The sequence below is a fragment of the Carlito syrichta genome, unplaced genomic scaffold, assembly GCF_000164805.1.
Source record: "Carlito syrichta isolate Samal-C Ts95f unplaced genomic scaffold, Tarsius_syrichta-2.0.1 Scaffold302386, whole genome shotgun sequence".
NCBI lineage: Eukaryota > Metazoa > Chordata > Mammalia > Primates > Tarsiidae > Carlito > Carlito syrichta.
The window spans coordinates 134,368-157,936 of NW_007246482.1; the positions used below are offsets into that span (position 1 = coordinate 134,368).

A 23,569-nucleotide genomic window follows, 5' to 3' on the forward strand; every position below is an offset into this window, starting at 1 on the left:
TTGAATTTCAGTTTAGCAGACATTGCTGGACACATGCTTTGAGGAAGTAGCTATGCTAAGTGCTCTAGGAAAGAGTGAGAGGAGGTGAGAAGTAGTTCTGCACTTGGGGAATTTGTGGCAGTGGTAGTATTGGAAATAGCTTCATTGGGTTTCTGATTTTTTGTTTGTTTGAGAGTCTAGACAGACATTAACAGTAACAGAGCCAGTATTCCTCCATGTGGAGGATAATGCTGATCTGAAGATAATTTCTCTTTCTCTATTCTGTAAAGATGAAAACATACATCAAAAGGTTTCAGCGTGTGTGTTAGTGTCAGCTAACTCACTCTGTCTTCACACTGTCTTCTTTGGACCTGACTTACCAGAATATTTTACTACAATCCTTTCAATTGGTGAATTCTCTGGAATGACAGTTCTTAGAACATTGGAGAATGCATAAACTTGGGAATTCTGTTTTAGAACTGGAGATTTCTTAAGTTTCTGTACCTGTCTCCTCAAGTGCAAGACCTAGGTGTTCTAAAGTTGTTTCTCAAAGCATACTGTATCCTATAAATATGTACAAGTATTATGTGCCAATTAAAAATAAAAAAAAACAAGAAAAGGAAAAAATACAGTTATCTCTTGATTCTTTGGAATGCTCAAGCTGTTGCTTGACTAAGTGGGACTTTATTTACTTGAGCCACACATGACTCTGCCATACAGTTACAGAGGTGTTTAAAGGGAGGGTAGGTACAAGGGGACTAACGTTTTTTGAGCACCTGCTGTGTACCAGCCTCTCTGCTACCTGCTTTTCATTTTCATTGTTTTAGATCCTTAGAACTACTCTCTGAATTTTGGTATTATTTTCATATTTTAGATGAGGATACTAAGGCTCAAAAAGGTATAGCAATTTTGTCCAAGGAAATAAGTGGAGAATTCTCAGGTCTATGTGAATTTAAAGCCGATATTCTTCACACCATACTTTTTCCTGAAAGTACATGGATTCAGTAGATTTTAATGATGTTTGTGAGCAGGTTACCTGACTTTTCCTGGACCGCAGTATAATTTAGGTATTCAGACTTCTGAAGTATGACTCTCAGCTGTGCTGCTTCTAAAGCTGTGTGACTTTGGCCACAGCATTTGATTTCTCGAACCTCACTCAGGACCTCACTGTGTAATTTTAATGGCAATACCCCCCAAAGTTGTGAGGCTTTCTTGAGATAATGCAGGTAAGATGTGTCAGTGGGGCAAAGATGTGATTTTGATTTGCCCCTCTTAGTTCTTAGAACATTGGTGTCTTATGTGCTGAGTTTCCTATATGAACTGGAAGCAAAAGGAGGAGGCAGCTTTAGTTTTCTCAGGCCTCCAGATTCTGCGCAAGCCCAGAGAGCACGGTTGTGAAGAGCATTAGCTCTAGACCCGGCTTCCCCGTGTGCATGCCTGGACTTGGTCACATGGTCCAGTGAGATAATACGGATAGATGCTTCTAGAAGTGTGCTTTAAGTGTTAAACTTATATTTGTTGCAGGTTTGTTTTTTCCCCAGAATTAGAATTTAATGTGCTTTAAAATTGTTTTCTTTATTTTGCAGAGAGGGAGCAAAGAATGAGGGAGCTGTTGCAAATAGTGCTTCCTGATTCTTTTCTCATTAAACAGGTTATAAAGCTGGGGGTGTTCCTTTTTTTTAATTTCAGAAAATTTCAAATGGATTCTTTAGAAGATCCAGTGTTACAGGTAGATGGCTGCATATTACAGTGTGATTTGTGAGTCTGCAGGCCAGCTTTTTATGTTAAGATTAGTTTCACAGTTTGCCACAGTGTCTGAAATTCTACCACAGTCATGTCTGTAAGAGGCAAATCATAAGCCCTTAGTAATGAGGATTACTTGAAGGTTAGCCAAGAGCAAGGCCCCCTGGAGACACTGGAAAAAGTTAGAAATAGAATAGAAGGTGTCCAATATGAGGACAAGACATGGGCCCACCCTCACAGTGTTTGTCCTGCTTGCAAACAGTGAATGAGTAAGTAAAAAAGGGAGTGTAAATACATACCATGGTCAGATGCTGAACTGGTACTAGAAGGCTTATCTTGAATTCAGAAGCAGAAATGGGACTGACTGACAGATTTCCTAGTTTTTTTCCCAACTCTGACCTCTCTGCCTTCAAGAGGTTTCAAACTCCAGTCTGTTAACTCCTTCTTTAGGGGCTGTAGAGATTTAGAGGAAAGAGACATGAAATGTTCCTATGGGAGAGAAAGTCTTGCCATCAGCCATACAGATAGCAGGTTCACATGCTGTGAGAGTTAGAGGGAGTGCTCAAGATAATACTTCCATGGTCACCAACAGTCTCTGAACTTAGGGGGAAACTGCAAAATCAGTAGAGGCCACTGAACGTTTCGCAGACATGATGAAGTGAGTGCTTAGCTTTAAGAAGATTGATTTAATAGCAAAATACAGCCAGCTCTCTGTCTTCACCAGATCCACAGCTACAGACTCAACCAACCACAAAAGACCCAGAAAAAAAATGCAACAATAAAAATAATACAAGTAATGTAAAAAAAAAATACAGCATAACAACCATTTACATTGTATTAGGTATTATAGTAATCCAGAGATGATTTAGAGTATATAGAATGGTATGCATGGGTTATATGTGAATATTATCAGGGACTTGAACATCCTCAAATTTTGTTATTCGTGGCGAGTGTCCTGGGACCAATGCCCTGTGGATTCCAAGGGACAGCTGCATAGTCAGGAGAAAAGGAGCATCTAGAGGCCAGGAGAGCAGTTGGGACAGTGGTCTGACCAGATGTGATGAGGGGCAGCTTGGTCATAAAAGGCTGTGTATGGGAAGAAGGAGAGAGGAGGTAAGGCATCCCAGAGAGGTGAGGATTCTGCTGGAGATTGGGACTTTGGGGTAATTCTGGTTGTTTCCAGACCTTGTGCTTGGGAACGAGGGCCAATGGAAGTGTTTGTAATGGAAATAGGTAGCTCAGAGAATGAGAAGCCCTATGGGGGAAATGATGGATAATTCATTTCCAGAAATCTTAGGTTTTGCAGCAACAGTAGGTCCTCCAAGTGGAACTCAAAAACTGGAAAAGTGGGATGATAATAACTAACACCTCCCATTATACCCTCTTCCAGTAGGATGGCAAATGACAAAAATGACCCTAAAAGGATTTTGTATCAGTTTGAGTTGTCTTGTAAGGCTGTGAGTTAGTGGCAGCATGAAGTCGTAAAAAGAACTCCAGATTAGGAGGCTTTGATTTGTGGGATCCAGATTTAGACTAACAAGCACTTTCTGACTCTGGTTAAAGCATAGCCTGTGGACTTAGATATTTTCATGAAAGTAAGTTGGGGGAAGCAAAGGCAGATGCCAGTCTATGGTCTTCCAGTGCCAAAATTCAGTAATTCTAAGTGTCCTGAGGTGGTGAGTTTGGTTTTTATATATAATAATTTCTGTATGAGAATTTGAAAACTGAAGGATTTCAGTAACTCCTTTGAGGTATTTAACATTTATTGAGCATTCTTCTAGCTGGGAAGCAAACAAAACAATGTGATTTTTTTTTTTAATCTTGTGCTTACATTCTTTTTTTTAAAATTTTTTAAAATTTTAAAATTTTTTATTTTTTGAGTTGGAGTCTCACTCTGTCACCCAGACTGGAATGCAGTGGCCGTGCCTGGCCACTGCAGCCTCGACCTGCTGGGCTCCGGTGATCCTTCCGCCTCAGCCTTCCAAGTAGCTGGAATTACAGGCGCGCTACCACGCCCGGTTGATTTTTTGATTTACTGTAGAGATGAGGTCTCGCTGCCCAGGAGGGTCTCGAACCCACGGGCTCAAGCAATCCACTCACCTCAGCCTCCCAAAGGCACGGGATTACAGGCTGAGCCACTGAGCCCGGCTATGTGCTTACATTCTAATGGCCACTCCCTGGCCGCTTTGATGCTGTTGTGATTGAATGTCTGTGTGGGTCATGTAACGTGTTAATTAGGCAGCTGCTGTGTGCAAAGTACTGCTAGGTGTTTAATAGGTAAGTTAATATCCTAGTAGATTTCCCATTTAAAAAATAACAGCAGTCCTTGCTCTGCATGGTATTGCAGACTAGCCATGACTGCAAGCTGAACCCATGCAAAGCAATCTTAATCCAGTGGGGAAAATTATGATTGTTCTGTGACTTTAAAATGTTTTTTGTCAAATATTGAAAAACTCACTATTGATTACAAATTTATAGGGAAGCAAAATGACAGTAAAACTAATAGTTGTTCAGTATGCTGTAACTTAAAAAATTGGAAGCATTGAGAATTGAATTGTATTTTTTTTGTAACAAACTTATGAAGAGTAGTTTGAACAATGCCTTCTTCTGGTGTAATTTATATACAGAGCAAACATCTTTTCTGTGCCTTGCCAAATTGTTATACTGTACTTCTTTCTAAGTCTGCTTCAGCTTCCAACATTTTATCCTGTGTACTTTCAGTGTTGTAAAATGTCTCTGAGAGTTCCTTTTGTGTGCAGCTTTTTGTCAGCGTCTCTCCTCCAGGACATTGTCATCTTCTCATTACCGTCACTTTCTTTATTTGTGTTACTAAAAATTAGCCTTCACTGAGTTCCTCTGGCTGTGGGTCCAGAGTTCCTTGAATGGTGACAGTGACAGCATTCCCCCAACCAGCTCTTCTCTGTAACTGCATTCAGGTGCCCTTCAGATTTCATTCAGTTCCAGCATAAGCTTTAGCTTTAGTTTCTTTGCTGCACTTTTATCTTTGTGACTAATACTCTGTTTTGAGAATTTGATTGTATCACTGGAAGACAAAGAGGCAGCACAGCTAAACACTCCTGTTTTTGTGTGAACTGAATATCTGATGTGCAGTGACCAATTACTGACAGACTTGAAGTGATGTGACTGGTCACTGATGATGATTAGGAGGATGAAGTTAGTAACAAGATTTGTGCTTTATACAATTACTTGGAGTTAATATGCCATAGTAACTGAAATTTGAACCTGTGTTGTTGGGGGACCAGTGTCAGTTAACTAAGCTATGCTGTTGTAACAAATCTGTGCATAGTAGAATGTGCAGAATGAGGTATAATTTAATGCCTGTCTGTATTGCAAATGTTGCTCTTTCTTTCTTTCTTTCTTTCTTTCTTTCTTTCTTTCTTTCTTTCTTTCTTTCTTTCTTTCTTTCTTTCTTTCAGGATAGACAAAAATGTTAAGAAAAACATGTGATATTGAGTTGGCTTTCACTTTAAACATAGTCTGGTCAGTTTGTGTGTAACGTAGAGAACAGGCACTGCATGCCTGTTTCCAGAAAAAAATGTTTAAGCAAAAAACATGTGTACCCTTTCTGAGTTATTCTGTTCACTCACAAAGTTCCAAGACAGGTGCCTGGTGTTCCCTTTTGTGCTAGATGAGAGAGTACTTGTGTGGTGCTAAGAAATTTTAGTGCAGTGGGAAGAGCACAGGTTTTGAGATCAGACCTTAAGTGTGTTAACCTCCATGGGTCTCCATTTGCTCACCTGTATTTGCTTACTACATCTTAGAATTGTTGGAAGGATTAAAATGTAAAGAAATGATTACAATGCCTGGCACAGGTTAAGTGTCCAACATTTCTTTACCTTCTAAACCAGAATTAATCATTTAGATTTATTTCCCACAGTTGTTTGGTATTTATTTTGTATTGTCCAATTTGATGCAAAAAGAATGATTTTGGGATTAATACATTTATCATAACAGTGTAAAAATACAGTGCAAATAATAAATAATATAAACTGTCAGCTTCAAAAGTGGTTAATTTTAAGACGGTAACTTAAGTAATTTCTCCCAGTAACGTCAAGCATGTTTCTCATTAATGATTATTTTTTATTTTAAGGTAAAATTAGGTTTGTTGTGTGTTTAAAGGAAAGGTTTAAAGGGTATTTGTGTTTAGAATTTTTGACACAATTGTATTGATGATTTTTTCTTTCCTATTTATTTTCTGAGGTGAGCCCTGGAAAGCATAATGTATCTCATTTTAAATGCAGCATGTTCTCTCTAAGCCCTCGGTCACATGGGCTTGCTTCATTGTGTTGTCTCATGAGTTTCTTCAGGGTGATAGTTGTTTGGTAAGTTTCATTTTAGAGACTTATTTTCTGTAGTATTTTTCCAGAGAGTCTATCTGAGATGGCAGAACAAGACAATTTGGACTCTTTTCGGTAGTGTAGGGAACTACAACCAGTTTAAAATAACTGGAGTAAGGGATAATGCTAAGCAATTCTGAAAATGAATACCCCTTCTGCCTTGCTTTTACATGTGGCTCATTGTACACAGCATTTGACTCTTGTTGATGCAGGATATGACTCAGATTTATCTGGTTTTTTCTTTCGTCTAGCAACAGAAGAGAAGAAATCTCTGAAGCGAACTTTTCAGCAGATACAAGAGGAGGAGGATGACGACTACCCTGGAAGCTACTCTCCTCAAGATCCTTCTGCAGGACCTCTCTTGGTATGTCTTGACCCCCAAAGAGTAGGGCAGAAAGGCGTGAAGTGACCTCTAGTTGAAGACCGTAGCCACAAGGTGGCGCTGGTAACCAGTAGCAGTGTGGACTCACCATAGGGTGACTCTGGGTTCGCTGTGCATGATCTTACCCAGTGAAGCTTGCTGAACGGTGGGCTTCACTTTGTCGTTGCGTGCCATGACTCTGGGATGGGTTTATGCTTTGTAAAAACTTGTACCTTTTTTTTTCACACCTAGAAATTGAAAATATTCTTTAAAAAATGGATTTTTGTGAAAAGGAAGATATGTTAGGAAGATGTTAAAAAGTCTTCTGCCGTGGCCTGTCTCCAATAGCATGGTTGTTTTATAAAATATGTATTCTTGGTTTACTTTTCTTGTTTTTTCTCCCCTTTGTTTATAATTAATGAATTTGATACATTTAATTTTGGGAGTGACAGTAAACCCAAGAAAGAATCAGAGTAGGTTGTATACATTTCATTTAATCAGTCAGCATACAGTTATTAAACATCTGGTATATATACCTTTGGAAATAACCAGACTTCATTTTCTTAAGTTACTAAAAACATACTCTTTTAGAATTTTTAAAAAATAATTATGCAGAACTTTATTCATGTCCTGCCAGGGACTTAGAAAAATTGATGTTGTACATTTTCTTAGAATCCATGACTGGGACTAAGAACATTTTTTGAAAAATATCAAGAATGGCTGCTTTTAGGATTTGCCTCCATCTCATTTAACTCTGGCTAACATTCTTGCTTCCTCATATGTCTTAATGGATAGTGTTTGTGTTTTCATCTTACAGACTGAGGAACTAATCAAAGCTTTACAGGATCTGGAAAATGCTGCATCAGGGGATGCTACTGTCCGACAGAAAATTGCCTCTCTGCCCCAGGAAGTGCAAGACGTTTCTCTCTTGGAAAAAATAACAGGTGAGAAGGCTGAGTGAGTGGAAGATAAGGAAAGGGACCTACCTGTAGTGCAGCCAACCCTAAGACATGCTTAAGTCTGTAGGCATAGACTCTACATTGTAGTGGGTGCTGTGCCATCTTGGAATTTTTCAGATATAACTCACATGCTAGACAAAGAAACTTTGGAACACCCAAAGGTTAAATAGTGATTCCAGAATTTGTTGCCGAACTGCTGGTGTGCTGCAACCTGTTAAATAGGGCCTGTTAAAAATGCAGCACAGATGATGTGCCTGTAGGGTGAGAGGAAGGGGAGTAGGTTTTATCCTATCTGGAAAACTCATGACCCTCTTACTAAAAGAAAACTAATTAGGATTCAGGGCTCTGTGACTTAGACACTGCTCATTACAAACCCTGTAGACAATAGTGTCTCAGTGCCAAGAAGCCCGGGTATGCATTGTTAGTCATGTCATTTTGCCCTAATGACCCACCAATTAAATAGGGAGGAGCTGTTGACATTTTTGCCACTTTCTGCAAAGGAAATCGAAAGGAATTAGTGAAGCATGAACTAATTGTTATAGAGTGTGCTTTGTGCTAGGTACTTCTCTTTTTGATATTCTCTGGAAATGGGCGGGTATATGTCCCCATATTGCCTAGTAAGAATTTTGACTTTGAGAGCTTAGGTGTCTTGCCCAAGGTCACACAAGTAGCAGATCTTGGGATTTGAACCTAGGCTTCTTCCCACTAACAAAGTTCAGACTTCTCTTTCCACTGTCTTCCAAAGGCCACCATATCCCCCTTCCAGTCCCTTGGCTTGGCTGCCTCTCTAACTTCCTCCCTAACCATCTAAAGGAAGTCAGCGTCACTCATGAAATGTTTCCTAATCAAATATTTGGGGCCCACTCTGTAACAGATGCTCTTAGTGTCCCACCCATGTGCCTCAGGGGTAAAGTATCAAGAAGAAAAATAAAACAGGAGTGTGGGAGAGGAGAATAATTGTGGGAGACACTGTTTCAAAGGTGCTCAGGGAAGGCCTTTCTGATGAGATGAATTTTGAGCAGGGACCTAAAAAAAATTAGGAAGCAGGCTATGAAGATATCTGAAGGAAGGCAGTGCCACCAAGCAGAGGGAACAGACCTTAGGCAGGGCTCTACTGGCTTGGAGGACGCAGCACGGAGGCCTTATGAATCACAGAGGCATCTCAGTTCCTGCCCAGCTGCCCAGCCATTCACCCCACCTGGGACCTGCAGCCCCTTGGTCCTGCCTCTTCCTAGCCCTCAAGCCCTCGTTTTTGTCTTTACTCAGACCCTCACACACCTTCAACCCCTTTTCTTCTCTTTTCCTCTTCAGTGTAATCTCCTGGCAAAGTCCCTAAACTGGTTAAATCTAATTTTTTTTTGAGTTGGAGTCTCACTCTTTGTTGCTCAGGCTGGAGTGCAGTGGCACAATCACAGCCACTGCAACCTTGACCTGCTGGGCTCAAGCGATCCTTTCACCTCAGCCTTCCAAGCAGCTGGAACTGTAGATGCACGCCACCACGCCCTGCTAGTTTTTGTGATTTATTGTAGAGACAAGGTCTCACCAAGTTGCCCAGGTTGGTCTCAAACCCCCGGGCTCAGTCTGTCCTTTCGCCTCAGCCTTCCAAAGTACTGGGATTACAGACTGAGCCACCCCGCCTGGCCAAATCTAATTTTAAAAAATTATTATTCTATCATAATAATAATTCTTATAAGGAACACCTCATTTATTCTTACTATCAAAATAAACAGAAATTGGAAGCAAATTAATATAAAGGCAGCAGTGTTTTTGATTCCATTTCTCTGTTTTCACTGACCTAAAAGTCTCATAGCTTCTTTTTAAAATAATTATTTTATTTTGATTTTTAATTGTGGTAAAATACACATTACCTGGAAGTGTATAGTTCAGTCATGTTAAGTCCATTCACATTGTTGTACAGCCAGTTTCCAGAATTCTTTTCATTCAACAATAACTCATCATCTTCCCTTTCCCCATCCCCTGGCATTCCCCATTCTTAAATTCAACTTTCTTCTGATCCTTTCCTGTACATGTGCAGCTGAATGAGGCTGGGAGAAACAAGGGACACACCTTAGTTGATTTTCTCTCCTACTTCTCTGGGCGGACGTACCGTTTTCTAGCCCTGCCCCTCTCCCTGTGTGTTAGACCTGCTGCTTCTCAACTACTCAAGGATGTTGCTCCAGCAGTGCTACCCTTTTCTCCTGCATCTTCCAGTTTTTTTCTCTCTACTGGATCATTCTAAATAGTATTAAAACATGTGTGCCTTTTTCTTATATAAGAAAAAAATTTTCTTGGCTCTAACTACTGCCTCATTTGTGTATTCTTTTTTTTTTTTTTTTGAGTTGGAGTTTCACTCTGTCACCCAGACTGGAGTGCAGTGGCCGCTGCTGGCCACTGTAGCCTCGACCTGCTGGGCTCCGGCGATCCTTCCGCCTCAGCTTTCCAAGTAGCTGGAATTACAGGCGCGCGCTACCACGCCCGGCTGATTTTTTTATTTTTTGTAGAGATGAGGTCTCGCTGCCCAGGCGGGTCTCGAACCCGCAGGCTCAGGCAATCCACTCACCTCAGCCTCCCAAAGGCGTGGGATTACAGGCTGAGCCACCGAGCCTGGCTATTTGTGTATTCTTTTTTAGCAAAACTGCCTGAATGGATTGCTTCCACTTCCCATCCTCCCATTCTTTCTTGGTTCTTCTTCACCGAATCTGCTGTCAAAGTTGCTGATGACTTCCTTGTTGCTAAATTCACTGTTGAAGTCTCTGCCCTCATCTTAACTTGACTGTAGTAGCATTTGGCCCAGTTGATTATTTCCTCTTCCTGAAAGTACTTTCTTCACTTGGTGTGGTAGATGGAGTAATGCCCCCCCCTACAGAATGCCCAGCCCTTAATCCCTAGAAACCTGTGAGTATGTTATTTTATATGGCAAAGGGACTTGGCAGATGTTATTCTTTAGAGATCTTGAGATGGGGAGATTATCCTGGATCATTCAGGTGGGGGCCAGTATAATCACAGAGTCTTTGTAGGAGGGAAGTAGGAGGGTAAGAGTCAGAAAAGGAGATGATACTGTGGAAGCAGAGGGTGGAGCAATATGCTATGGAGATGGAGAAAGTGGCATGCCAGTAAATAAAATATGCATTTGTGATGTTTTAAGCCACGAAATGTGTGGTGATTTGTTGCAGTAGGAAGTGAGGACCCCTCATTGTTCTAGCTTTTCTCCCCTCTCTGGCCATGTCTTTTTAGCCTCCTTGCTGGTGTCCTCCCTGCTCCTTGACCTCTTCATGTTGAGTACTTAGTCTCCTTCTCTGGCTAGTTGCGTTGACATTTGGTCTTGTCCAGTTTCATTACTTTTACTTTTATGCTAATGATTTCCTACTTTACATCACTGGTGTTGACCCTTCCCCCTTGAACTTGAGACCTATATATCTAGCCTCTTATTCAGTATTACTAGTTGGATATCTTGATAGGCATTTCGAACTTAACATGCCCCAAACTGAACTTCTGACCTTTTCTCTAAAACTTGTTTCATTTGTGGTCTTTCCCATCTCGGGAAATGACCCTCAGTATTCCTGTTGATTGAGACCAAAACCCGTATGATATCTTGCTGCCACCTCTACCGCTACCACCTGGCACAAACCTCCACCATCTTCACTTGGTTTATTGCAATAGCCTTCCACCGAGTCTCTCTGCTTCCTTGTCCCACTTCCCCAGCCGTCATTCTGTTCTTAGTGGAGTAACCAGAGTGATCCTGTTGAACAGGTCATATAAACCTTCCCTCCTCTCAGAACACTCTAGAGACTACCCCCATGGCCTAGAGGAAAAGCCAGAGTCTTGCACTGCTCTCCACAGCCTGGCACTGCCTACAGACTTGCACTGCTTCCCCTCACTCACAGCTGGAGCCATTGGGCCCCTTGCAGGCAGGTACTCTCCCCTCTTAGGGCCTGTGAACTTGCCATTGCATCTGCCTGGAGTGTTCTTCCCCAGATGGTTGCATGGCTTGCCCTCTTACTTTTTCAGGCCTTTGTTTACACTTTACCTCATGAGCCTACCCTGAGCATCTTATTGAAAATTCTGATCTCCACTCAGTGCCTTATTTTTTCTCCTCTGCCTTGTGTTTTTCATAGCTCTTCTTTTCACCTCATGAATAAGTATAATATTGTTTCGCTTCCTACCTGAGAATGTAAACTCGAGGGCCAAGAGTTGTCCATTTTGTTCCCTGCTGTCTCAGAGCTTAGACACAATAGGAGCTCTAATATTATTAAGCTAATTTAAAGGCTTTGAGAGAAGATTGGTGGGTTTAGGACCCTGATTAGGGTGGACTTTGGAGGAGAGGAGGTGGCTACAGGGAGTATGGGTAACTCTTGAAGAGCTTTGCTCTAAGGGGTGCAGGGGAATGGGTCAGCAGCTGGAGAGTGCTGTGTATCGGAATGCATATGTTTGTGTGCTTCAGGAGAGAAAGAGTGAGTTAGCTGAGGGGGGGACATATGGGGGATAGTTGCAAAAATTTAGTCTTTGAGTAAGCAAGGGGGAATGAGATACTCACATTCAGGCCAAGAGAAGCTCTCGGTCACTCTGCTGACCGGTTGTCAAGGAGAGCAGAGAGCTTAGGTACAGCCATGGGTAAGTCCCCTGGAGTGAGCACCTTGCTTCTATATTTTGACTACATTTTTAGTATAACTTGTTAAACTTTACAGGTTATTTTTCCAGGTTGTAATTATTTGTGCAGCTGAATTATTTCCTTTTTATAAGGTTTTAAGGATGAGAATTGGTTTATTTTAAATCATAAAAATTAGTATTTTCCTTGCCATTATTTTTTTGCCACAGTTACCCAAGCATCTTCATGAATTAATCACTAGAAAAAGATCAGGTAGGCAGTGACGAAGCTAAAAACCGATCTGACCACCTCACAGTTTATTCCCAGCCTGAAGCACCACACCAGAAGGGCACATCTTGGCGTTCTCTCTTCCTGGTGACAGAGGGTCATCTCTTTATTTTGCTCTATTTTGTTCACTCCTTCCTGTTCACCAGGGGCAGTCTTTTGTTCCCTATCCCCGGGGAGGGTAGAGATGCCTAATCTTTGGCATCAGACCCAATTTGGAATCCCTCAGCAGTTCATCTCCCAATATTCACATTAAGAAGGCATCTAAAAGCCCGACAGCTGTTTGCCAGACAGGGAGATACTGTATTGGGAACCCTCAAGTCCTGGGTACCCAGAATAGTGAGCTCTCTTGCCTCTGACAGCCTGCATCCTTAGGAGGCAGCAGGCCTTGGTCACTATGTGACTTGCTCTTACTTTGCCCTGTAAAACTGCTGGGGTCTCTGGTGCTCTTTGTTTCAAAGCACTGACCTACTGTTTTGATCTATTAAAGCCTTTTAAAAATGAGATATACCTATTTACATGTCACCACCATCCACACATAATTGATTGTGTCAGTTCTTATAAATATAAATCCTTTCTTTGTTTCTTCTTATTTCTTAATGTTGAATCTTTGTTTACCACCTCTTTCCCAGAATACCTTTTGTTATTACTTCACAGTTTTCCTTCCAAAGCATGAGTTACATCTCATTAATTAGACATGAAATTAGTCTGGTAGATAATGACTGATTTTTTTCTAACAATAGAGTAGAACAGAATAGAGTGCACATAGTAAGGATAAGTATTATTTTTTGAAACTTTTTAAAAATTTCTACTAAGTGTATTTCTACCGTGGGTCATGTTCAAAAATATTGAAAGTCTCTGATTTTTATAAGACCTTATATTTTGCTTAATGTAGTAAGAGGGCTCATATCCAGGTTCAAGGCTTACATAGTTTAAAGGTAGAGTCCTATAGATCCACAGATCCGTTTTATAGACCTGACTTTGAGTTCCAGCTTCTCAACTTATTGAACCTATCATGTAACTTTTTTTTAATTTTAGTACAAAAATTTGTGCATACTTTCTATATCAGTGGAATTTAAAAAGAGTACTAAATGAAATACAGTCGTCCCTTGGTATCCAATGGAAGATTGATTCCAGGACCCATTGAGGATACCAAAATCCTAGAATGCTCAAGTCCCTTATATAAAATATAGTATTTGCATATAATCTATGACCATCCACCTAAGTACTTTAGTTCATCTCAGGACTCCTTATAATACCTAATACTGTGTAAATGCTGTATAAATGTTAATAGTTGTCATGCTGTGTTTCTTACTTACTTTTCATTGTTGTATTGTTATTTTTTGTTGGTTTTGAGGTTCTTTTGTCTGAATGTTTTTGATATGCTATTGGTTGAATCCATGGATGTGAAACCCACAGATATGGAGGGCCAATTGTAATATAAATAAAAGCACTTGAAATTCTCAGAGGCAAGGAAAAATTATTTTACAGATGACCTTAAACATCTTTTTCTGCTTGTTTTGTTTGTAGAGCTTTTGCAGGAATAGGCATTTAGAAAGCCTTTGCCAGATTCTCCTCCCTGTATAATTGCCTCACTTCAGGTAATTGAGAAATACCCTGTCTTGTTGACAGAGTGTGAATGCCTTTGGATTTCTTGGTCAGCCAACCCATTGTTTGTCCATAAGTTCTGGCTTATTCTTAGACTCTGTATGTTGGGAAGGAAACCATCATCCTCCCCTAGAAATGTTTGCAATTGTACCTATGTGATTTGTATATTCTCTCTGTTTTTTTGGTCTCATTTGTACTTAGACAAAGAGGCAGCTGAACGTCTTTCAAAAACAGTAGATGAAGCATGTCTGTTACTAGCAGAATATAACGGGCGCCTGGCGGCTGAACTGGAAGACCGTCGCCAGCTGGCTCGGATGTTGGTGGAATATACCCAGAATCAGAAAGATGTTTTGTCAGAAAAGGAGAAAAAGCTAGAAGTGAGTACACTACAAGGCAGATCCAGACTGCCTGAGTTTCCTTTCCTATAGCCCATATTAGGAAGCTTTTGTTATGCTTTAGTTAACATTTCTAGCTTCTGAAAATTTGATGAGATGGTAATATCCATTAGATACTATAATTATTTGAGCCTAGTTAAAAATTGAAGCCATGTTTTTATATGTCCAGGAAAGAACAAATTGGGTTATAGGAAACAAACAATGAACTCCTAATCACAGCATTTAGGATCTTAATATTGCTTTAGTTTGAATTCATGTTTTTAAAAAATTATAAATTGAGGTACAAAAAGAACAAGAGATCAGTTAACACCAAAACACATGTATTTGATAGTGTTTGGGAAATGCTTAAAAATTGCTTTTGAGTTGTTTGGAGTTTTATTTCTGACTTGTATCCATGCAAAGGCCAATAAGTCACCTGCCTCCAAACTCTGTCTATAGTCAGTCCTAAAATTTCACAGTAGTGTTTACAGAGCCCAGTCTTCAGACTGTTTAGAAACAACTCATTTCTACCCTGAGTTGAGGACATTAGGCCAAGTGTACTTGGGGAGGGAGTTCAGAAACGTTTCCATGCACTTGTTTGGCCTCTTAATTAAGTACATGGTGGTTCAGCCGCAGTGCTTAGACCCTTAGGATAACAGAGGCAGCAGTGTGGATGTCTGGGAACTTTTCTTGCCCCAAGCTGCTAGTCTTCCTTTTCAGGAGTGTTTGCTCTTCTTTTGTTTAAAAGACATGTGGAAAAGAGTTACAGCCAGTGGTTTTATGAAGGGTGGAGAGTTCTGAGTTGGAGAGCTGGTCACGTTATATGACAAGAAATACCTCCTAAATCCCACTCAGCGTTGATAAGGGAGGGGGAGAACCACTTTGCCTCTGCACTCAGGAAACCCGTTCTCTGGCACAGAGGGAGGGAATGTTGAGCTAGTTCTGAGGCTGAGATTATTGTATTTGCCTTTCAGCACTGTCACCTGACTTGAGAGGGGAAATGAGTGGTAGCATTTTTACGGTATCCTCACCTGCAGTGACAATGAGAGCTGCGATTGGTAGTGGTAGCGGGAACTTCACATTCCTAGCCAGCTTGATGTGGAAGATGGGAAACGGCTGTAAAATTAATATGGCTTGGATTTAGAAATCGACGCTGACCAGAAATCCTAAAGGGAATTTCACAGGCAGTACCAGACGGTCATTTATCTGAAATGCTCATCTTTCACTGAGGAAGCATTTTCAGCACCGTGCCCCGGGACTAATAAGAGAGTGTAATTAATGATTCTGGTTGTAAGTCACCATGCCATCTGTTGAACTGCCCCTTGGCGACACATTAAGGGCTTTCTCTGATCTGTCAGACATTGATTATCATGAGCAGCTGTTGTTGGGTGGAACGTGGCAAGCTACCATAGAGGGCAGAGACTTTGAGAAGGAGTTCAGGTTGGAAGAACTGGTTAACTCTTTGTTGTTTCCCCTCCCTACAGTGGCACTTTTCTGTATGTGTTTTTCTGGAGGAATCCTTCTGCTTTCTGTAGAACCAGTGGTTTGCTGGATGCCATGAGAGGTCATTAAGGCAGAGAAACAGCAGAGATTTGAGTCTGTTCTGTAGCTGTCCAGTTCTTATCACTCTGTTCAGTTCACTCAGTGGAATGGCTCTCGTTGGAAGAGGCAGAACGGGAAGGCTCTGCTGCCAGAAAGTACTGAGTCTAAACTAGCAGGTTCTTATACCAGACCATGTCTCCTAGCCACTTGAGCAGAATCATGTATGCTAACAGTAGAGCTAAATATGCTACATTCAAAAAAACAAACGACCAGATACAACAAAAGATTTGAGAGATGGCTTTAGTTCTTTCTTTAACCACACTTGCTAACAATGTGAACAATCTGTTCTGAACTAATAGTTTTCTTTCACTTTCTATAATAGACTGACCTTATTCCATTATACCTTCATGGTGATGATAAAACTTGATAAATATGTGACACTTGAAAGATGTATCAGTACCATGAATTCCTCCAAATCATCCAAAAGTCTCTTTGCAGGGGTAGTGCATAAGGTATACCTGTCATCCCTATCTTTTTAACATTCATTTTTGGAACACAACCAGTTCTTGTTTTGAAACAGCTAAATCAGGATGCTAATGAAGTCTTTTATTTTTTTAATCCTTTTTTTTTTGCCTTCAATGTATACACTCGTGGAATTCTCAGAACTCTTTGGAGATGTGATTATTTGCTTGGGAGTCTGTTTTCCCAAAATTCTAACATACTTAGGCTTGTTTGTATTTTCTTTTTTAAGTTTATATCTTCTTTTATGTTCATATCCTTTTTTAAGTTTATATCTTCCAAGCGTCTTTTTTCTTTTGCTTTAATTTTTATGTTAGATTTCTCAGTAGCTCCTAAACTTTGGGATAGGGAGTGTGAAGATTCAGAGCCTAGGATGTGGGAAGTGGGAGTTATGGCTTACAGAAAGAGATTGTGTTTCTGCCCTCTAGGAGATTATGTTCTGGCATAAACAGCACAGGTGAATATAAAGCCAAACAGACTGATTATATATAAAGTAGATAAAGGAGGCAATTGGCAGTTCTGATTGTGACTTAAGGTAAGTCCGGACTTCCTGCCGGGCAGTAAAGCCTTTTTGTAAAAGGAAATAGCAATTGAAGACGAGAAATATGTTTATAAATGGGGAGCAGCCAAACTGGACCAGATAGGCATATGAAGAAAGACAAAGATAGAGGGTGTGGGAAGGAGGTTCTGGAGCCCACCAGTGGGGGGATTAGGGTCTGTGCTCTGTCAGGAGCTGTGTATTCATTCAGTGAGTCAACAAAGCCTGTGCCAGTCAGATGTACAAAGATGAGCGAGATGTGCTTTCTTCCCTCAAAGAGCTTTCACACTTGTGGGGGAGAAGCACCACCACACTTTAAGAGGAATTAAGAGAGAATGTGAGAAATGCTATGCTTAAGGAGAATTTGCTAACTGATGTCTACACCGAAATAAACCAAGAGAAAGCTCACAATGCTAATAACATTAATTTGATCAGGTGTTTACTAAAAATATAAGAGCATTAACAAGTGCACGGGCAGGTTCCGAATACCATAATACCTTCAGCAGGTCTTCTGAAGCCTACTAGACTGCATTCTCCTTGACTGCTCTCACAGTGCCACTAACATGTTTGTTCCTCAGTAAATATTTGTTCTGTAACTGAAATTCATCACTTAATGTAACTGTTTTCTATAGAGAAAGGGTTTTTTTTTAGGTTGCATTAAAACTGGCTTAACAAATCTGAGTTAATGATTTGTTGTAAAGAATATGCTAAAAGGTAGCTATCTTTAGAAACTCCTATGGGCTTCTTCTTTGTGCTGCTTTCCTTTTCCCCTTGAGTAGGATCATGCTTTGTTTTGGGATATTAATCTCTTTTTTTACCATCCACTTTTGTTTCTGGGTGTTGTGGTTGATATGGTCTACCGCCACCTTTTTCTTAAACTCCAGGCAAGCTGTTTTTGTGAAGAACTTGAGAAAATCTAGAAATGGAAAAAAAGGCATGTGGAAGGAAACAAAAATAGCAGCCCAGAGATGAGGCTAAGGAACATGGAAGGCATAGAAGAAGGTTGATTCAAGCAGGTAGAGGCCAAAGATACCAGAACAGCTTCCACACTTCACTTCTTAAAGCAGAGAAAGTTTGTGGTTGACAGAGGTGACTTTGGTACTCTCAAGCTCATAAAATGCAATCTGTGTGGGTGTGACAGAGTTCTGTCTTGTCTGTTTGGATAAAGCATGATTTGGGTATGTTCCATCAAAGTGCTCAGGGCATGTGGAAGAGTATGTGTGTATGAGAGAGAAACCTATTTGAGAAAGTGTTAAGAAGAAAAAAATCTTTACTAGATACCTGCAAGTTTGCCTTCTTAACATCAGGTATTTTCATTAAGATGCTGTCTGACTGTCAGCAATCAAGAACTGAGATAGTCCATTGTATGGTGTGCATGCTACATGGTATACCCACAGAGATTGTATGATACACAGGGAAGAGCTCTGGGAAATGGGTTCCAAGCTGCAGATTTGTTATTTTAGTTGAGGTGAAATTCATATAACATAAAATTAACCATTCATTTCAAAGTATATTTTAGTGGTATTTAGTACATTCATGGTGTTGTGCAACCACCACCTATCAAGTTCCAAGACATAATTATGTCTGGCTTCTTTCACTTAGGATGTTTTCAGGGTTTATCCATGTTGTGGCATATATCTATTCTTCATTTGCTAATGGTGGAATACTGGTTGTATGAATGTGACATCATTATATATACATAATCTTTTGGTGGACATTTGGGTTGTTTTCACCTATATGAATAATGCTGCTGTAAACCTGTACAAGCTTTTGTTTGGGCATCTTTTCATTTCTCTTGGGCATATGTAAACCTAGGAGTGGAATTTCTTGGTCATTTGGCAATTCTATGTTTAACATTTTGAGGAACCATCAGACAGTTTTCTACAGTAGTTACACCATTTAACATTGCCACCAGCAACGTGCATGGGTTCTAGTTTCTCCACATTTGTTATTGTCTGTCTTTTTATTCTAGGCAACCTAGTGGTATGAAGTGGTATCTCATAGTGAGTTTGATTTGCATTTCTCTAATTACTAACAATGTTGAGCATCTTTGTGTATGCTTATTGACCATGTGGAAAAATGTCTATTTAAGTCTTAGACCATGTTTTGATCGGGTTGTTTGCTCTTTTTCTTTTCTTTTTTTTTGTTGAGTCGAGGTCTCACTCTGTTGCCCAAGCTGGAATGCAGTAGTATGATCACAGTTTACTGCAGCTTCAGCTTCCTGTGCTTAGGCAGCCCTTCCACCTCAGCCTCCTGAGTAGCTGGGACTACAGATGTGCACCACCATACCTGACTAGTTTGTTTTTTTTTTTGGTAGAGATGAGATCTCATTATGTTGTCCAGGGTGGTCTTGAACTCCTGGGCTCAAGCAATCCTCCTTCCTTGGCCTCCCAGAGTGCTTGGGATTACAGGTGTGAGCCACTGTTCCCGTCCTGTTTGCTTTTTTGTTGAGTTGTAAGAGTTCTTTATATATTGAATACCAAACCCTTATTTGCAGGTATTTTCTCCTATTCTGTAAGTTGTCTGTTAACTGTCTAAATAGTGTCCTTTGAAGCACAGAAGTTTTTTAATTTTAGTGAGCTCCAGTTTATTTCTTTCTTTTGTTACTCATACTTTTGGTGTCACATCTAAGAATCTATTGCCAAATCCCAGATTATGAAGTTTTTTTTCTACATTTTCTTATAGAGGTTTGATAGTTTTAATTCTTAAATTTAGGTCCTCGATCCATTTTTAATTAATTTTTATATGTGGTGTGAGGTAAACTTCCATCTGTCCCAGTACCATTTGTTGAAGAGACTATTCTTTCCTCCAATTGAATACTTAGCACCCTTGTCAAAAATCAATTTGGTCCTTGATGTATGGGTTCATTTCTGGACTCTGTTTTATTCCATTGATCTATATGTCTATTCTATGCCAGTATCACACTGTTTCCATCATTGTAGTTTTGTAGTAGGTTTTAAAATCAGGAAGTATAAGTCCTCAGACTTTGTTCTTTTTTTTTCGATATTGTTTTAACTATATAGGACTACTCGCATTTCTGTAAGAATCAGCTTTTCCATTTCTACAAAACAAAACTGTTGAAATTTTAATGTGGATCTACATTGAGTATGTAGATCACTTTGGGGAGTAGTGCCGTTTTAACAATCTTAAAGTCTTTCAGGTCATGAACATAATGTCTTCCCATTTGTTTAAGTCTTAACTTTTGCTGCAAAATTTTAAAAAGCATCCTAGAATGGCACTTACTGAAGCATTTGACATTGTAAAGGCCCTCCCTGTCTAGGTGCCATAGGTATTGGGACCTCATTGATACCACCTTTCAGTAGTTAGCATTGATCCCCAGCTCTGGAAGATATGCATGTGTCTGTGTATGTGCCCAACCAAGTCACCAGGGCACAATCTTGACAGCCAGCTTTACAATGTTCAGTGACACACAGAGGTCTGGATGTCTAGGTAAAGTGATTAGCAGGGCTGTTGAGCTGGATAGAGCCTGAGAGGCCATGTAGTCTTACTTGACTTCTAAAATGGTGCAGAAACTCCAAAGACCAGGAATAAAATCCAAGGCAGACATCTGGTAACTTCATCAGCTTTGTGTTTTTGTTTTGAGTTTTAAGATTTTGATTCCGCAACCTCAACATCCGGAAGACATCTTACAAAGAAGAGTTGCCAAAGTTTAGTCATTTAAACAGTTCCCAAGAATCTTGTTTGAGAGAAATGACATCTTGTATAGGGAGAAAAAATGGCTGTGTGACAGCATTTTAAATGTGGAAGAACTTACTCTGCCCCTGAAGTTGTTAGGACACTCCTTGCTGTACCTGTGCGCGTGCTCTTGCTCCAACAGCAGGAGAGAAACGGGCTCAGTACACTGAAAGCTGCTGCTGTTTCTCCCCAGCTTGGCATCTCCCCCACGGCTGTAACAAATACTCAGGAGTAGAGCCTCCCACTTCAGACAACACAGCTGGGAAGGGGCAAGTGGTCTAGAATCCATCATTGCCTTGTGATCCTTCATATTTCTGTTTGCATTGTGTTTATAACAACTTGAGAAATTCTTTGGCTACACTGAGGGGTACTAAACCAAACTGATGGCCGTCTGTTGTTGGCAGCATCCCCACCTCCCAGCAGGGTGCAGATGGTTAGAAGCTTTGTTCCAAGAATGAGATTGGCAGTAGGGGGCGATAGAGAGCTCCATTTTGTCTGCTTGGGAGTAAATTGTCCCTCGTACCCATGATGATCAAAGCCAGTATCTCTGTCCATTATGGAAGGGAAAGATGGGAGCAGGTGATTTAATCCTCTTTTGAGGTGAGAATACTAAGCTCAGGGTTTGTATGAGCAGTTCAGGGCTACAGAAGAAGTCGGTGAGTACCTGGTTCTCCTGACTCCCGTGGTCATCCTCTGTGTTCCCCCGGGAGCTGAGAGGACCTGTCCAGAGCTGTCCCCATCTGCCCCCAGTCATCTACACTTGCCACCATTCCTTGGCATGCAGCTCTCCTCCCTAGGCTAGCAGGTCTGCAGCACCGTGGGTTGCTAGAACAGTGATTGACACAGGTCAGTCTGCTGCGAGGTGGCCATGGAGGCCTGCAGTGAGAACCTTTTTTGAGCGGCAGACTATGGTGTGCTCGTTGCTGTCACTGCCCTTGCATCCCTGCTTTGATAGAGGAGCTTTTTCTTCTGGTTTCCCTTTACTGTGTGAGGACTTTCCTTGAGTTGATATGTGGGGTTCTGTGAGGATTTGGAGTTTAGAGGCTGTAGATATTGGGTCCTTGGATTCCTTCCATTAACTTGTTGCTCTTGACCCTTATGGCTCAGGACACATTTACAACAGCAGCTTGTGTCTGTCAGGTATGTGAGGGTGTGTGTGTTTCTTTATTACAATGTGAAGCCTATGCTATTTCTTGTCACTTTGGGGGGAAAAATGCCACATTAAAATGTACTTCACATACTTGGTGACGTTAGAGCTTGATTTGCCAACACTTGAGACATCATGTTGAAAAAGTGACATGGTTTCAAAACTCTTCCAGCAAGCGTTCCATACTTTTAGCCACAGCATTGTTTTGGTATTTGTAGCCCAACTTTTGTAGGCAGTATGACCCTTGCTTTCTGGAGCAACTCCCCTGAGTTTCAGCTGGTATACATAGTGCTAATTTTTCATATTTTAAAGTGCAAATACATTTTAAATCAAAACAGCATCTGGGCCTCTTGTCATTCCTTGCCTGCCAGAGCATTCATTCTTCGACGAATACTCAGTGCTTATATTTTTATGATTATAAAAGTAATATATCAGAGGAATCTTAGCAAATAAGTATAAAAGAAAAAATTATAATCTCATTATCTATAGATAGCTATTTTTAATTTTGGTGTATTTCTTTTATTCTTCCTCCTAGTTTAAAATTAAACTGGATGACAATGTATAGACAGTTTTCTGTCATGCTTTTTTCTTAATATGGTTATTTTTCCTTATTAACAAAAGCTTTATAAACATTTTAAGTGGTTGCTTGAATACCTGTGGTTGGATACTCAGTGATTTTTTTTTTTAAGGCCAAGAGATTAATTAAAGCGGCGGTTACAAGGGAAAAAGGGAAAGGGTCTGTGGAGAGAGAGGGAGAGAGGAAATGGGAGAGAGGCAGGGAGAGAGCTGCAGAGAGGGAGAGAGCGACAAAGAGAGAGAGAAAGAGAGAGCGAGAGACCTCAGTGATTATTTATTGAGCACTTAAGTGTTTCTTTCTCTCTTCCCTAAATTTAGGCTAACTTTCACTATTTGTATTATTATCTTCTTATGGATTTCTAGAAGTGGTTCTGTGTCTATCTGCAGATGTGTGCTTGTCTTTAAGTATGCTGAAGGTCATGTACATTTCATGGTCTTTGCCACCAGAATGCATCCCTGCCATAGGCCCTCTTGTTCTTTTTCAAAGTATCTTAACCAGTCTAGGACTTCATCGAGCTTTTATACATAAACTGCTCTACAAGTTAAGGATTAGTCTTTGTTTTATGAAGGAGTAGCATTGAATACTTTAATTAGACTATTGGAGCTCTCTTCTGGCTTTTAAATGATCCTGTTTACATTTGTGACAGCTGTGGGAAAATGGCACATACTTCTTATTATAACATTGACTTGAGTGAGCACAATTTCGAGGGCAGGGCTCAGATTACAGAAATGTGAGCTGTAGTATTTAGCTGCTTATTTGACCGAGTGGGTACATGTTATTTTGAGCAAAGATCTATTTTAGTCTTTATGAATGTTCCTACTACTGTTAAGGTGGGCCTTCTCCCGCTTCAAGTTGGAATTTTAAAGAAGGTAAAATTGGATTGTGGTGTATTTTGCAATCTAGGATGTTATATCTCTGACTTTGTTTTTCTCTCTATAAAATGTCAGACTTGAAATAAGATCAGAAGAGACTCTCATTAGGGCAGAATATTCTAGTTATAATCAAGAGTCAAAGGTAAAACCTTTGCAGACAAAAGCTATGAGCCCCAAAGGTGTGGCGCACTTCACGTGAGGAGGATGGTACAAGCCTGCTGTCATGATGGCTTTGCGAGCCTCCTTATCTTTAAACAACTTTAGGAATAAATATGGTCACCTTTCTTTGGTCCAGTCATTAACTCCTTTGATAATTCAAGCACAATAACTTTGCAAATTCCATCTCAATAAAAATTGACCAGCAGCCTTCTGAGAATTCTTGGTATTTGGACAGGGATATTACAAGTAGACATCCCTTCTTTTCTT

At 40.4% G+C, this 23,569-nt stretch overlaps 1 protein-coding gene across 2 annotated transcripts in view; it reads left to right on the plus strand.

Moving 5' to 3' along the window:
- Positions 1–23,569, plus strand: part of RPRD1B (regulation of nuclear pre-mRNA domain containing 1B) — a 51,497-nt gene that overhangs the window by 16,379 nt on the left and 11,549 nt on the right. Inside the window, exons 4-7 of one of the 2 annotated variants that reach the window (XM_021711587.1) lie at positions 4,597–4,613; positions 6,341–6,444; positions 7,265–7,385; positions 14,080–14,255. In XM_021711587.1, the coding sequence (XP_021567262.1) occupies positions 4,597–4,613; positions 6,341–6,444; positions 7,265–7,385; positions 14,080–14,255 (418 nt within the window). Of the gene's footprint in view, positions 1–4,596; positions 4,614–6,331; positions 6,445–7,258; positions 7,386–14,079; positions 14,256–23,569 lie in introns of both variants that reach the window. The other variant, XM_008056517.2, reaches the window with a different exon arrangement.